Source organism: Stylophora pistillata, chromosome 1 (genome assembly GCF_964205215.1).
Source record: "Stylophora pistillata chromosome 1, jaStyPist1.2, whole genome shotgun sequence".
NCBI classification, from domain to species: domain Eukaryota; kingdom Metazoa; phylum Cnidaria; class Anthozoa; order Scleractinia; family Pocilloporidae; genus Stylophora; species Stylophora pistillata.
Window position 1 is genome coordinate 25,325,700 of NC_142519.1, and position 16,519 is coordinate 25,342,218.

The 16,519-nt window shown below is 37.9% G+C and overlaps 3 protein-coding genes across 5 annotated transcripts; 1 reads left to right on the forward strand and 2 right to left on the reverse strand.

The window, feature by feature from the left end:
• Positions 1-24: 24 nt before the first annotated feature.
• LOC111329971 (condensin complex subunit 3) lies at positions 25-10,418 on the reverse strand. Of its 3 annotated transcripts, none has more exons than XM_022934745.2 (18): positions 10,167-10,418; positions 9,215-9,620; positions 8,410-8,685; positions 8,070-8,286; positions 7,511-7,639; positions 6,892-7,105; positions 6,371-6,547; positions 5,760-5,867; positions 5,325-5,444; positions 4,921-5,220; positions 4,543-4,724; positions 3,967-4,144; positions 2,852-3,022; positions 2,067-2,145; positions 1,557-1,628; positions 1,153-1,273; positions 580-630; positions 25-489 (listed from the first exon to the last, which is right to left on the reverse strand). In XM_022934745.2, exons 1-18 carry the CDS (start codon positions 10,416-10,418, stop codon positions 375-377), a joined length of 3,168 nt encoding a protein of 1,055 aa, XP_022790480.1. In that variant the 3' UTR covers positions 25-374. The 3 variants fall into 3 exon arrangements, with proteins under 3 accessions (XP_022790480.1, XP_088602959.1, XP_088602958.1); XM_088746833.1 differs by lacking the exon at positions 10,167-10,418 and adding an exon at positions 10,060-10,081; XM_088746832.1 differs by lacking the exon at positions 25-489 and having other exon boundaries at positions 1,115-1,273.
• Positions 10,419-10,501: 83 nt separating this feature from the next.
• On the forward strand, positions 10,502-13,097 carry LOC111329972 (protein O-mannose kinase). The gene is made up of 2 exons (XM_022934746.2): positions 10,502-11,068; positions 12,180-13,097. Exons 1-2 carry the CDS (start codon positions 10,502-10,504, stop codon positions 12,780-12,782), a joined length of 1,170 nt encoding a protein of 389 aa, XP_022790481.1. The 3' UTR covers positions 12,783-13,097.
• Positions 13,098-13,637: 540 nt separating this feature from the next.
• On the reverse strand, positions 13,638-15,871 carry LOC111329990 (uncharacterized). The gene is made up of 3 exons (XM_022934771.2): positions 15,714-15,871; positions 14,451-14,576; positions 13,638-14,210 (listed from the first exon to the last, which is right to left on the reverse strand). Exons 2-3 carry the CDS (start codon positions 14,480-14,482, stop codon positions 13,772-13,774), a joined length of 471 nt encoding a protein of 156 aa, XP_022790506.2. The 5' UTR covers positions 14,483-14,576; positions 15,714-15,871; the 3' UTR covers positions 13,638-13,771.
• Positions 15,872-16,519: the final 648 nt, after the last annotated feature.

Here is a 16,519-nt window from a genome sequence, read left to right on the forward strand (position 1 = left end):
TGAACAATCATGACACACTATGAATACATGTAGGGAGAATTTTATTTCTGGATGGATTTTTAACAAAAGTTGCTAACCTAAAACATTGATTTGTCTCCCACTGCTACAAAAAGGTGTTGATATTAGTTTTCAGACTAAAGAAATTAACCAAATCTTGCAGACAACAATATTTTGTTCGTTTTACTACTAATGGTACATTGTAGTATTTTTACAATTTACCATTGAACACAACATATATTTAACCTTGACATTAAAAACCAAGAACCGTCAGTGCCCTTTTCACTACTAACAACAAGCATCCAAATTGCTATGAATAAATGCAAGGTAAACTAATGTGACATGCAGATGCAGCACAAGCAAACTCTGTGAATCATTTAAAGGAACACGTCATCAGTGTCAATGCTTGAAACATTTTCCTTTTCATTGCTGTCATCATCCTCTGAAGCCATCACAGACTTGACCATTTTACTAACATTTGTCTTGCTTTTTCTATACAAGAAAGAAAGTGAGACATCAGAACTGTGCACCTTGATTTTACACTTCACATTTTACCACCCAGTAACTATATTTATGCCATACCTGCTTGACCTTGTTTGACGAGCTGGTGTTTCCTTGCCCAAAGCAATGGGGCTGTTTTTAAAACAGGTAACAAAATCTTAGTAAATTGGAAAGTATAATTGATCTTTAGGGCTCAAATTAAGCTTTATCTCCAAATAATGGGCTTGCAAATGAATTTATGTACAAAATGTATTAAAATTTTACCATGATAGTTGCTAGTATCTAACATGTTGTAAGCATTAATTTTATCATAGTATATTTTTAATAATTTTATTGAGATGATCATTTCATGGAAAGCACGTAATATAAGAATTAAATTATTGTTATTATTATTATTACAAAAATCTAATCAAAGCTGTAGGAGAAAAAAAAATACACTGCAAAAGGAAAAAAAAAATTGTTAGCTCAGTAAAAAACCAACTTTAATACCATTCAATTGACAATTACAAAAAAATGCCTGTTTAACACATTGAATATTTGTTTTATTGACCAAGCCATAAGAGTGTGATGAGTTAAATCATTAGAAGAGCCATCCATTTATTCAGTGTGTTTTCACCTAGTGCAAGACACCTATCATGTCACTTCTTTTCGTACCCATGCTCTTTGTCCCTGGCGACTGAATTTGACCCTGCTTGCTTCTTACTCTTTCTTCTTGATTTTGTTTCTTTTGATTTGTTGTCAGCTTGGTTTTCATTCAGGACTTCAGAGGGTTTGTCTGCAAACATACGAAATGGGTGTGATATGGATGAAAGGATTAATGGAGAGAACTTTAAACTGATTTGGGAAAGATGTGCCAAGGAAAATAGGACAGTGATAAGCATGATTGACAATTCCTAGCTGTAATTAAATCTAATTAGAGTATGTCAAAACCACCACCCAGGGTGTCTGTATCCTCTGTATTGAATTCTGTGTGCTCTTTAGGTACACAGGTATTTTCCTCTAATTTTCGGCAGGTGTCTGTATCATCAACAGTAATTGTCTCATTTATAGTACTGTACCTTCATTGGGTTCCTCTGTTTTCTCAGCATTTGCCTGATTGTCATCATCTGATTCATTCTGTGAGACACCATCTGTAACAAAATGATTTCCATTTTTAAGTAGGCATGACCACCATTTAACCCTTAACTGCTGAACATGTGATCATCAATTCTCTTTGGGAGATGCCTTTGGTATCATGTAAGATATGATACCATCTAGTGTTTGTTCTCATCTTGTCTACCCTCCACCTATTTTTCAGGTTCCCAGATTGTGTTGAGATTATTTTTAATACTTTTAGTATTAAACCTAATTAGGTAATATTCTTTTGCTCTTTTCATCTATGGACAATTAAATAAATCTAAAGTATGTACAAATCTTTTATTAATAATGAGCTATTCATTGTGTATAGAGTCATGTACTTGTAAACAGCAAATAGAATTCATGCGATTGGGAAACAAAACTTATTCATCCATATAGCCATCCAAACTAGTCTAGGAAAGCTCCTGTATTTACTCCAGGTTATTTCTCACCAATCTCCTTGTCTGTGAGAGTTTCCAGCATTTTGTTTAATTTGCTCAATGATTTCAGGGACATATTCTCTTCAATTTCCTGGAAAACAGATAAAAATATTGAGTTGCATTAAGTAAACATACTTAAAAAAAGGCATGTAAATGTACTGAATTGACACATGCATACAATGAACTAAATTAACACATGCGTACATACACACTTAGGCATACAGATTAGTGTGGGACACTACAATACATACACTACAATGAAGAAAACTATTGATACAAGACTTATTTAACCCATTAACCCTAGATGATTAACATGTAACTTCTCTTTATAATACCCACTCAAATTATCAGGTAGTTGTTCTCTTGATTGAACACCTAACCCTTGTGACTAATTTACAAGAAAATGTGAAACATCTAGAGGGGAGAATTAACAATCAGATCTTGAACATGTGCCTCCCCACTGTCAAACATTCTGATTACCAGATCACAAATTGTCCCTAAAGAGAAAAATGAAACCACTGTCTCTCCACAAGTAGCCCAACCTATTTGGTAAAGCTTAGGAGCAATGATAAAGTAATTAATCAGTCAATGTTGTTTTTCCCTGATGCACAGCATGTTAGGCTGCTTGGAGTGCATTTCAAAAAAGTTACCACTGTGGCTTGTAGTGGAATAGAGACAATCTGAGAATACAGAGGAGTTACATCAGTAGAGCCAAATTTTTGGCGACAGAAAAAAAAAATGTTGGTTGAACATGTACTATACATTTACAAGATGACGGATACACAAATCTTGTTTACCTCTATCATCCTCATTGTAAGGACTTTAATTTCCTTGACTGTAGACTGTGTGCAGCCAGTCAAGTCCATCATAGTCAGTACCTTGCACAGAACTCGGACACCAGGAGCATCAGGACAAGACAAAATCTCATTAGCCATTGCAATGCTCAGAGAAGCATGAATGCTGAATGCCTAATGAAGAAGAAAATATCAGAAATTGTACAGGCAATGGAACCTCTTCTTGATAAAGTTTCTCACCAATTTTCTCCCAATTGAAATTTAGATCTCAAGAATACTCCCATCTATTGATCTACTATTATTTAGAAAATATTGGTCAATAGTCAAATATTATTTGACATTAAATTATAATAATGATTCCAAGTTTGCAGCATGTCATTATGAGAGTTCTTTGCATGAAGTATTTTAATGGCATGGAGTATTTTAATTATGATATATAACACAGACTGTCACTAGCTGACCAACTATCGGTCAAGTGTAAGCGGACTATTGCCCAGCCATAAGTTGATGGTCACCTGACTGTTGAGCAACAACTGGCTCACAGATCAGCTTGGGCTACATGTAACTGACCAATTATCAATGACACCAGTGCAGGGATACAGAAGAGTCAGTACTTGCATCATTTCAGATTAGACAGAAGAAAATTTACTTCAAGCGATCTGTTCTGCCAACCTATACCCCTTTGGACACTTTCCTACTTCAGAATGTTAAGAATGAGTTCTGGTTGAAAAAATAATTTTGCCTTTTCCCAATGGGCTTTGTTTCATCTGCATTATGAGTGTTGTCTTATCAAAAATAGCTTCACTACCCAGAAATTAGCACAAAAATATTGGTTGTCCATGTCCAAGGCTGTGCTCTGAGAAAAGTTGAAGGCAACCCAGTGCTCTGAAACTGTGAAATCCAGGGTACCTAGCATAAATTTTTTATGAAAAACTAAGATTTCTGAGTCGCCCAAAAGCAAAAGTAAGGTGCCAGGGGCCACCAGGCACTGCTAGAGCACAGCCCTGGTGACTCTAACCACTGTGCAATCTCTACATGTAGTTCAGCTGGGGCTTCAATACACATGTGATGGGAGAAGAGACTCTCTGTTGGTGAATGAAAGAACAATATTTTGGTACCTCATTTGCATCAATATGTGATTTTTCTTTCTTTTCTAAGTACTTTGCATTTGTCAAATCCACCAGCAACTCTGCCACATTATTGATGTTAACTGATGCCAGAGGAGATGACATAGGGGCACTGAATAATGTCTTAAGGGTGGGAAGGAATGCCTCTTCAATGAGCTCCTGATTAGTGCTAAAAAAAGTAACAGACTATATTGAGTAATGAAGTCAACCAAAACCTCTTTTTTTGTATATCAAAGTTCTTAATTTGTCATATACAGATTTGAAAGGATGTGCCTAAGTGTAGTTAACGATAGTCAGGAATAATTATTGTAGTCTTGAGGTCTTAAAACTTTGCATCAGTTGGAAATGGCAGACAAAATTACTTTGCTTTTTTTGGCTGACACAATCAGCAGCAAGCAGCAAGCTGCTAAATAATATTCTATAACTCTATCCAGTGGATAGTGCAGTAAAATTTGTTAACACTTCACTGTTGGATAGCAATTTATCCATTGAATAGTGTGATCCAACCTTCAAACAACTAGCCCTGGTGTATACTTCTTTAAAAGATTATTAAGCACCTGGACATACCGTGAAGCAAAGGCAAAAACAGGGAAAAAGACACCCAGGCAGTGCCGCAGGTTGACATCATCCTCAGTGGTAGGATTGTACCACAGTAACAGAAGACGAGAGAAAAGTTTGGCACTCAGAACACGACCTGACAGCAACAGCTTGGCCAATCCTTCAGCGGCCACATTCCTAAGGTCATTGCTCTAAAAGGTGTAACATTATTTTGAAATATACAAATCAATTAAGAAATACAAGACAGATCAAATATGTGATTGTGCTTGCTGGGGAAAAACATGACTAGAGATGAAAGATATAAAAACCAATACTTAGACAAAGAGAAGATTAAAGCTGGCTCTTTTTTCAAAAAAAAAGTACAAGGTGAAGAATGGGAAAACCAACCTCACTTTCTAAAATTCCTGTAAGTATCGTAAGCACACTCGCAGCAGTGTCAGTGTCTGGAGCCTGGGTCTCCTCCACATCTCCATCATCACTCTTTTCTGTGACATCTTCATCTCCTTCATTTTCATCATTCTGCACCTCTAATTTGTCCTGATCTGAGCCATTGATGCTAGGGTCATCACCCTCTATCTCAGGGACTGAAGCATTGACTTTGAAAGCCTCAAGACCAAACTTTAGAAGAAGGTCAAAAACAACCTGAAGAGCAGTGGCTCGCACAAGCTCTTGATCTAGTTGAGCCACCTGACAACAGATAAGAATCAGTGATATTAACCAGTTATGTTCTTTTGAATTTATTAAGCAGAAAGCAAGACTAATAATTATAAAAAAAAGTTGTTACATTGTACCTGCAGAAAAAGTACAAGATGTGTGCGTGCAAATTCACAAGAAAGTAGTGCACACAAGCCCAAGCATTTGACAGCCATGTTACGCACTAAGGGATCTTCATTCTGAACACCAGGAAGAATCTGTAGAAAAAGAAAAGAATGTAAAAACAAGTCAGTGGCTTAATAAATACCTCCCTGGTCATATGAGTCAGTTCTACATAATTATTAAGAACAGCCCCCCTGACTAGTTTCCTTTGCAGCCGTTGTTGGTCTTGTCATGCAACAAGCTATCTACTATGGGGACCAAATAACAACTGCAAAGGAGGCTACCCCTTAACTGAAGTTAATTCAAATGTCTTAGTATAGAAGGAGGTAAGGATTAGCCTTAAATGAAACTGGCTGTTGAGACTAAGAGCATTTAGAAGTAATTCAGTTAATGAAAGGTTTGTAAATTACCAAAGTTTGAACCAAAGTGGTAAGTGTTGGATTCAGTCCACTTGTTGCCACACCCTGTAACATCTCAGATGCAATGGTTAAACACTTCAACAGTGTATCAGGATCATCCTAGCAGATGAAAAGGAAGTTACAACAAATTGAAAAACATTTACTGCCAAGAAACTGTATATATACTCGAGTTGGAAGCTTCTTTGTTGTTAGAAATGAGAGCAATACAAGTCAACAATTCTGAATGAGGTCTGTGAACCTAAAGGGTAGTAGCAAAAGGTGGGGATCAAAAAGCCAAGACCTCTCCAGGAATGACAGGCTTACTAACAAGTGAGCCAAGAGGAAGATAATCAAGTTCCTCCGTCATCTGCTAAAGCTCTCTAAGACACTACTATAACATCATGTCCTAAAATAAACAAATGCTCAACACCAGGTTGACATAATGTGAATTTGTATTATATCTATGATGTGAAAAACTACAAAATCTGCCTTTTGATTGATACTGGAACAAACATACAGTATTTTATAGTGCCTAGTTTCACTGACCTACACCCACCTCTCCCTCACACATCAGATTCTATTCTAAACAACAAGTCTATCAAGGTATTTCAGACTAAGATTACCTTTTCTTCCCTAATAGTCTGGGAAAAGGAGTTTTCTTGTGAATCAAGTATTTCCTTCTGTCCTCCCAGATCTGCTATTTGCTCTTTCAGTTCAGCTGCCTTAGCAAAATCCTGATCCATCACACATTGTTCCATTTCGTCACGCAACTGGTTAAGTTTGACGCTCATTCCTGCAACCTAAAAGTATGGTCAGAAGTGTTAGGAAACTGTCATTACCTTGTCAATCCTAGGCACACCATTTTGTTGCACCAGGGGTATCAAGGGGTACATTCATTTGGCACTGAAGATCACAGAATTCTCTGGCTACTATGCAGAAATGGCATCCTAAATTTCAGTAGCCTGAGTCATTTTACATTGAGACATGGAGCTGTTATGTTGCATGTTCTAACTGAGTTTTGAATTGATCACAGAAATGCTTGTAACTCAAAAATCCTGTGAACAGAATCAAAGCTTATCAGAAGCTAATCAGAATCCTACATTTACTAGCCCAGCAATCCTGTTGGATTAACAATTACAGGTACCTTTAGTTCCCACAGTCGTTTTTTCTCCTTGTTTTGAGCAGTCTCAATCATGACAATGGGTTGTCTAACATCAGCAATAATTTCAACCAGCTCCTGGATTCTGCTGCTTTCTTCTGGTTGAACATCTATATATCTGTCATGTAGGACATCCACCAATGACTCTTGGATCTCTGCGTGCACCAACAAGTCATGGATCATCTGGCAAAGATTCTTTCTGCATAAAAAAAATTTACCAATCTTTATTATGGCAACCCTAGCATATACAATGTTTGCTAGGAATCCACAAATATGAAAAATTTAACTGTTATGTTCATGTGAGTGCAGGGTTCCTTCAAATGAATGATCATGGTTAAAATATTTTGCAACAAATTGCTTGGCTGGTTGTTCTAGTCAAGAATTATCCATAAACATCAAGTCTGTTTTGCAGTCATCATGATCCTTTAGAATAAACATGCAAACTTTGCTTTGCACATTTTGCTGTTTCTCAAAAAAGAAATAAGCATCCTGTCCCTAATAACACCATGTTTCAAATAGGCATCCTCCAGTGAGGTACTAAAATTAATTCAAAGCACAGGAAAATAACTGCCCCAGACATGAATCAGATCATTACTAACAGTACCTTCCAACTTCATCAGAGAGGTCCATCACCCCCACAAGAATCAACAGTTGCTTAGTAACAAAGTTCTGTTGACTTCTTGAATGATCAGACTCCTCTGAAGATGTTTTGGACAAACAGTTGTCCACATACCTGTCAAAATAAAGAATAATATTACTGTAACAGCATTTAGTCTAACTGACATGCATCCAAGCATTTCTTTAGACCATGAACCAATTAAGAACATAGCCTATCTTCTTGAATGGAAGACTAGACCTAGATCAAGTTTTCCTGAAAATTTGCTGGTACTTATTTATTCCCTCTTGGGTGGAGGGACACCAGGAAAGTTAGAGATGTTTTGTTCAAGAATACAATGAAGTGATAAGGTCCAGGCCAAGGCTGAAACATTACACAGAAAGTCAGTTGATCAAGAGTCCAAGAAACCTACCATTGAGTCACTGTGTTTCCAAAAAGCCCACAAATTCAACAACAATAACACTCAGAAAACAGTAGAGATCTACTTCCGTGGAACTTGAGCCAACAATTTTGCACAATATATCACAAGATAAAGTAGCATTCATACCCTTGAATATATTTGCAAAATACTGACACTTCAGGTAGAAGTTCATCCAAAAGTGCTTCACCATTCACCCCCATGGACTTCAAATGTTCTCCAAGACATCTCCAATAAAATACTGTCTCAGCATCTAGAACTTCATAGCTGATCTCCACAGGACCTCCTCCTTGTTGCCCTTTCTTTAAAGAATCAATGTAACCTTGAAGGTCTTCATTTGGCAGCCCTGAAATAAGTAAAATATAACAATTTCATATTCTACATCTGTGTAGCTATCTCAGCCATAGAAACTTTAGGGTACAAATAAAACCCAAATGAAATCAGTGCAGGGAAATGTACATAGACATACCATTCAGCAATGTCTTCAAAGCCAGTTCTGCAACTTCTGTGCAGCCATCAACATCTAAGCACTTCAGAAGTTTGACCACATCCCCATCAAAACTGTTCAACCACTGGTAAAGAAGCTCCTTGGCACAAACTTCCTTAACGGCTTCTGATCTGTCATGCAGACCATTGGAAAGCAGCTGCACACGCTGGGCAATTGTAAATGATTTGATGTTCACCTTCTCTGCTAGAGTGCGATAAGCTAACTTTCGAACTGACTCTGTCATGTCTTGGGTTCTTCCTGCAGAAAAGATGGTGAGCACTTGTAGATAACACTTATTTTAACTCTTTTCCTCAAACTGAAGGGTGCAACACTTATCATCATTCTTTGCTGGCTTAACAGATTTCATCACCCAGTTTAAATCACCTTACACTGTAAGCAACTGTTGATTAGCTCAATACTCTCTCCTGCTTGATACTTATAATGATGATAGGTTGATAACTTGTTCCTAGATGAAGGGTTGATGACATCAAAGGAAATTGCTGTCAATAAACCTAGACTACCTCTAATAACCATTTTCTTCAGGTGCTGTTGTGAAATGATTGAATAGTCTCTTTCAAAGTGTCAAATACTGGTACAAATAATTCTGTCACACACCATTAACATCGAGGTCATATTAAAGCAGCACGTAAGGGTAATTGCTATCCTCTGAGTCATACATATGACCCATACTCTAACCTTAAAGGAACTTTGTTGTACTTTTTTCATTTCATTTAGCAAGAGGAAAATAACATTTTTTTCTTTGATTTCATGATAATTTTAGTTGTACCTATTATTCCCTCCAATGTCTGAGAAGTAAGAGCAACATTCAGGAGCACTGTTCTGCGCACTTCAACACTAGAATCATTGGACATGAGTTTTAAGTATGTTGATATTACAATGCATTCAGGATCTGAGGGGTCCTGGAGCCTGGAGATAGCTGCAACAGCTTGCACTCGCACAGCAGGAAACTTGTCATGGAGCCGTATCAACATGCTCTCAAATATCCTCTCTGCCAGGTCATCATCAATGACAGCATCATCACCCATGTTATTCAAGAGCTTGTTGATAAGCTGACAGACACGGAATCTTACAGCTTTGTCTTTAACATCATGCGAGTCCAGTAAGAATGTAAAGATGGAATCAAGGAAAACATTGCTGTAATCATCCTCTTCACCATCACTTCTATCGCCATCCTGTTTGTTTAGATAAGAAACTTGATCAGAGAGAAACCGCAGGTGTCAATACAGTCAGGTGTACGTTTGACCTGTTAGACACCTACCTATCTCCTCAGCTATGCAGAGAAGACTGAAGAATTGCGGCTAAAAGTTTTAGATTCAAGATCAACTTCAAGTTCGCTGTACTGTTAGGGTGCTGAATTTTCTGTTCCACCTGTAATGTTCCATTTTTGACTCATCATCATCCTTTTCTAAAATTACGACCATCTCACGAGGTGATCAATTGTCAAAAGAAAAGAACTAATTTATCATAAGTAAAATCGCAATCTACCACTTCAGCTTCAATGTATCATAACGAATTCTTTAGCGTTCACCTCATATTCATGTGAGTAATAAAATAAAACTCTGGGAGAAAGTGGTATAATGCTCATAAAGTCGGTTAGATGAACATTCATACCTATATAAAACCAATCAAATGCATTATCTCAATGCTTCTTCACGTCCTTTGCTTCATAGGATGTACTCAGATCTATTTTCCATCTTTTTCAAACACACATGTAATACCTTTTCAGTTTGAGAGGTACGGTGATCTTTCAGTGTTGCATACTTGGCCACGAACTCGATGACCCTTTCAACAGCAGGTTCTCTGTTAAACACAACCATCGCATGTTTCAGATGCAACAGGAAACTTTCCAGAAATTCATCCGGAGAGGACTTGTCGTGGAGTTTTTTCAACTCCGTCAAAATCTTGTGCTGTTGAAAACTACGCTGGGCTTCTTCAAAAACACTTCTCACGCTATCATACCGTGAAGGCATGACGGAAATGTACAAGAGAAAATCTAACAACGATTGAAATTGACAACGTGAAAACAAACGTTCGTTCAAAAAATGGCGCCCTAATGAAAACCCAGATTTCCCTCGGACTTTCACGAATCAACTGGACACTAGTAGTACCCAGGCTACGACACCACAAAACAAAGATGGCGGTTAATTGGAAACTTTACTTCACTCCACTTCCTCTTCTGTTATTAACCTATTATTTGTTATTTTCTGGACGAAAAACGACTCGAAAAAACGAGCATCACAAAGGAAGGCAAAGTGGCTCTGGAAGAAATAACGGAAAACCGGAATGCCCGTCTAATTTTCAAGTAGTTGACGGAACCTGCGTTCGTTGCCCGCCCGGCCATTTTAGTTTTCGAGGTTGGATCGCGTGTTTACAATGGTTAGATTGTACTAGTATTGCTCTTGACGTGAGGACTAGACGAAGAATTGGTATTCCAGGTCATTTAAATGCGGTCAAAGAAGTTTATTTGGCAGATTGGCACGGGTATGATGTGGTCCATAGTAAATGCGCGAGTGACCTTTATTACGAAGATTGCCTACACGGAATGCATATGGTGGAAGGCCTTCAAGGGAGTGAATTTGTGGTGCAGCTCATTGGAATTTGCTACAGTGGCAGTCTAGAGGTGATTGAGTGGCTCAATGTAAAGCATAGTGTCAATTTTGTCAATTAATTCCTGGGTTAGAGGGTGACGTAACCTCATAGCTATGTCTGGACTGTTTACAACGATTAATAGTTGGAGCTTTTTTTTTCAACCATGCAACAGTTGGTGTAATGCATTTCCATATAAGGTGACTTGAAATATGAGCTGATAACTGGAGTTGAGTGAACCAATCAAAACACTAGAAATGTGATATTCGGAGTTAAAAAAAAATAATCTAATAAAACCCTATACCACTAATTTTTCAACTTACTAACAAAGTGGCTCGTGACAACAAGATGTCATGACAATTTCACTTTGTTTACTAGCCAAACTGGTTAATGGAAATCAAAAACCATTAGCTAAAACTGAATTTCTTCTAGTCTGTGGCTAGTTGGCTACTGTTAGTGTTGAGCCCTGGTATTTGCTTTCTTTTATCTAATAACTGTATACATAATGAAGTATTGGGGTTAAATCTTTCTTAAATACTGTTATTGGTTAGAGGGTTTTGCAAGTTATTAGGGTCAGAGTTGTATTTAATGCAATTTCTTGTGATATTCAAAAACAGTTTTTAACTCCTAAAAAGCTCCACCCACCCCACCCCCTCCCCACTTCTTTTCTTGGCTGGAATACAACAGGATCACACTCAAGCAACTTACGGTAGTTTTTGTGGAACATTTTCTCAGGGAGGGGAATGAAAGGTGGGAGGAAAGTTGAGGAAGTTGAAAGGTGTTAATCTTCCTAACACCTTTCACAATGATCTTAGCTTCTGATACAGAGATCAAAGTGATGCAAGGTTGTTTAACCTTGAAGTCTTTTTTGTTCTCTCAATTATATGGGTAATCTAGTTTCAAATAAATGTTATATGTCCTTGGAAATTATGTTTTATGTACATTGCTTACACAATATTTCTACTGAAATTGGGAACTGTGGGAAATTTTAGCCCCTTGGTATACAGTTTTTTCAGTAGGGTGGGATTGGAAAAAATGGAGTACAAGGATGGGAAAATGAATATTATCATTTTGTGTCCATACATGTTGATATAACCAGTACATGAAGTAATGATATCTGAAACCCTTTTATATATTATTATCAGATGGTAACAGGTTATTACAAGCATGGTTCAGCAGACACACTTGATGAACTCCTTGAGAGACCAGAACTTGGTCACTTCAACACTCTAGAAACAAGATTTCAACTTTGCATAGACTATGTTAAAATCCTCCAATTTCTTCATAACAGTCCTCTTGGTGTGCGGGTCATGTGTGATTCAAATGACATAACAAAGACATTGTCACAGTACCTGGTAACAAATGACTTTCATCTTGTCATCAATGATCTTGATGCTTTACCAGAAGTAAAAGCAGATGAAGGGGAACTGATCAAGTGCGGTCACAGAGAACTGTACGGTGATTTTGTAGCTCCTGAACAGCTCTGGCCTTATGGTAACTCACGCCCGTTTGATGACGAAGAGATGCCTCCCTATGATGAGAGGATTGATCTCTGGAGAATACCCAATGTTGTTGACAAACTACTTGGCCGAGTTCATAATAGTAATTATGTTAGACGTCTCTTGATAGGAATTCACGAGTCTTGTAAACAAGAAGATCCAGAAGAGAGGCCATCAGCAACAGAGGTTCTTGAAGTATTTTTGAATGTACAGAAAATTATTTCGGCGGGAAAGAGGCAGGATCTCTAACCGGTATTTCCAGATTTTTTATTGAAATTTTAAGGGCCGGTTATTTAGACAAAGTGGGCCGTTTAACAAAATCGCGTTCTAAACTATCTTGAATTTGGCTGAATCTTTTATCTGGACATTTACTTTTGTGAAAACTGTCAAGAGCGGCCGAAAGCTAACAGTGGAAGGACATTTATTTACTGAAAACAGACCTCTTATAGAGAATGCGTACATCCTTCTGCTCGCCTAAACCGCGGTTCGGGTCAGACCTCGTGCAAATAACCGGCCCTAAGTTTTTTACAACTGTAACTGCTTAATAAAATTTAAACCACCCTATCAGCCGATGTTATCGCAAATTCAGCCCATTTTTCTAAGTACTTTCAAGGCCATTTGTGCTTTTCTGCTGGGAACAGGTGTTAATTTGGTTGGACTCTCCTTTCTTTTAATATTTGACAACAGTAAATGCTGCTTTACAGAGGATTAAGTCGGTTTTACACAACACGCGCAAAAAAGTCTCAGTCCACGCGGTTCACCTCTTCCATATCAATACGTCCAGCTCGAGAAGTAAGTCCCTCAGATTTGTGTTGTTTCTGATTGGACACTGGAAACAAAACAAGCCTTGCAAACGTTTGGAGCAAGATACCTGATAGTTTGTCTCATTTGGGAGGGGTATTCTCAAGTTGAACCTTTTCGTAGTAGGAGTCATATCACAGTGCACCAACTTGACTAAACGCTTGAAAAAGCAGTTTCTATATCAAGCAACGGACAGAGCAAAAATTTTGTTCAGTGCAGTGGGCCAGCTTCATAAGCATTACTCAGCACAGGTTGCTTTTCTTTCTACAGAACTGATATAAACTGAAAGAAATGGATGACCAGTAAGTTACAAAATTGGCGCTAAACGCTGTTTATTTAAATTTAATTTTCAAATTTTACGATTTCCACGACTAGCTTTTTCATGTCGGCGGTGTTACGTTGTACGTCTCACTGAAAAAGGTTGTCAACCGTGAAACTCACGACTGTTTGATACCGTTGTATAAACAAGGACAACACGAACGAATCCATGGACAACAAGGATAAAGCACACATTCATCGTCTTCTTCCTGATCTTTGTCGTCAGGACTTAACAGCAGTTCTTTTTCGCTTTTTGGCATCAATACTCCAGTATGTGTTTCAACTGGTTCGTGTGCTCTCCTTTTTTTGATTCCGTATTTTCCTCTCATGTCAGATCTTAGTTTTTCTCGTATTGCTTCCATTTTGTGGTGTTTCTTTTTCCTTGCCTTCTCTTCTTTATTCAGTTCTTTTTCAGCTCTTTCTATGTCTTTTTTACTCAAATTCTCCATACTGAGTGTTTTTCCTATATCTCCGCCCAACTCCCCAACTCTGCCGGTAACTCCACTTGTTGCACTCGATACAAGATATTTAGCCGCAAAAGTCGCCATCTGGGAAAGCCTATCGTGAAATCACAGACAAAAAAATATTAAAACAATACAAAATGAATAGTATCCTCGTGGCACAATTGCCATCTCTATATGGAAAACTTATTTCTCTGCATCTGTATCGCTATTATTTTAGGTTCTGTCAGAAAAATGCGAACGAGGAATTTTGAATAAATACGGAAGACACTTGATGGAGGTAGTTTTTGTTGGAGATGCATCGCCCTCCCAACACAATAAATAAGAAAAAAATTACTTGCGCTGTTTCGCTTTTCCAAGCTTCACCATTTCACTTGATCACTGCGGTAAACTGATCCATTATAAAACTCTTCATGTCTCTGATCGGGTACACCCCCTGTTAGAGTTTTCGTGTTCAGAGCGCCTTTGAAACAAAAGCTGCATGACTAATCTTACCAAAATTACATGAAATATTATCTGAGTTTTTTAAATACGAAAATCTGTCGGGGGCATGTATCACAGCAATGGTTAAGAGAAAACTTGCTATGGAAAAAGTTAGCTAAGTAAGTATTACGTAATTTTGTGTCCGCACAAATGCAAAAAGAAATAGAACATGCACACGTAATTTTGCTTTGTCTATCTACAAGACGGAAAAAGTTACTGGTGTGTCAGTAGGAAGCACGACTCCCTCCTGCTCTCTACGAATGCTGTTTTTCACTTTATTCCAAAGAAATTCACAGTTTGCCAAATGCATCGTACAAACAAACAAACTCTGGAAATTTCTTTATGCGAAAAGTTGTTAGATGCTGTTTTTCAATGCGCATCTTCAGCCAACCGTTGAAATTAGCCCTGCGGGAAATAACGATCCAATGTGGTGACCGTTAGTTTTGCACATAGTTAATGGCCAGTCCCCCTCCACTAACTATGTTTTACAATAGCCCATATATGGCGACAACAACTTTTGAAAATTGTTAGACGTTTTAACCGCATATTCACATAACCTAACAGCTGAAAATTGCGAATTATTTCCGCATGTTATTATTTCTGACATAATGGACGCGTAATAAATATTGTTTGATTTTGTGTTACTTAAACAAACGTGAGGGTAAAAGGTGCGCTTTAAATGGCCAACGTGTAATTCAATTTTGTGGAGAAGTGCATAAAATTTCTTCCGTGTTCCACGAAGAAATTGTCTTAATCCCTTTGAAAACTCTCGACGAAATTGGATAAGGTTGAAAATGAGACTGATGTTTGCGGAAATTCGTATTTGAAACACGATGATATCTTCGTATTCACAAGAGTTTTGGTGATCAGGCAGGGAATTTGCATTATTCACTTAACTATAACATTATCCATGTTAGATTTGTCGAGCATTGTCGGCTCGAAAACTGAACCCAGTCGCCTCAAATAGAAAGTACAAACTTTCATCCGGAGGTGAATTCCGGATCGAACCTTTATCAGTCTGCACTTAGCGTTCCTGACTTGCTTCGACGGTGTACACCAGTTAAACTAAAACAACACCGTACAGGCATCGAGGTTTTTAAAATTCAAAGCTACTTACCGCTAAACCATGAATGATAGTGCTCTCCGCATTGCAACAAAATCTGAACAGAAAGCCTTCTCCCGCATCAACAAGATGGTAAGCCTCACCGACGAGCCACCCTGCTAAGACAACCGTTATGCGGTAGCTACTGTAATTTTTGTTACTAAATATCACTCTGCGTCACAGAAATTTGCGTCTCTTTCGTTAACAAAAAAACTCTCTATGGAAATTAATTATGCGCATTCACGTGTAACTAAGCACGTCGCGACCGTTGTTTTCTTAGTACACATTCAAGATAGTAAGAAAAACATTTGGGTGAATTTCAATATTTTCACTTATTCGAAAGCAAGAACTGAGGTTTTTGGAAGAAATGTTTTGGATGCGAACTCGCGCTAAAGAAAAATTACACCACGGAGCAATTTGACAAGAAAATAAGAAAATAAGAAAATAATGTTATGGATGATAAGGGTCAATTGAGATAGTTAGGGTAGGTCAGTAACGTCTGTCATGCTGGGAAATTGTCGCTCACCAATCAAATAAAATGTCAAAACAGGGTGACACCGTCACGAAAACATTTTAGCCCTTATTCTAGTAAATGATACAAAGCAACTTCATCAACACATGGCAAAATAGACACCTCATACTGAATATAGCCAAGTGCGAGAGGCTATCAACGGTCGGCGAGGGGTCCTTCAGAACCCCTAATAGTCTTCACACGCTAGCATCTTAATTCGCCGGCTCAAATCTCACGGGCTTCTTCGCCGCCCTTTCCGAGGCTCTAATATGAAAGCCTACTCGTAGGCAACTCATAGATGAAGACCAGC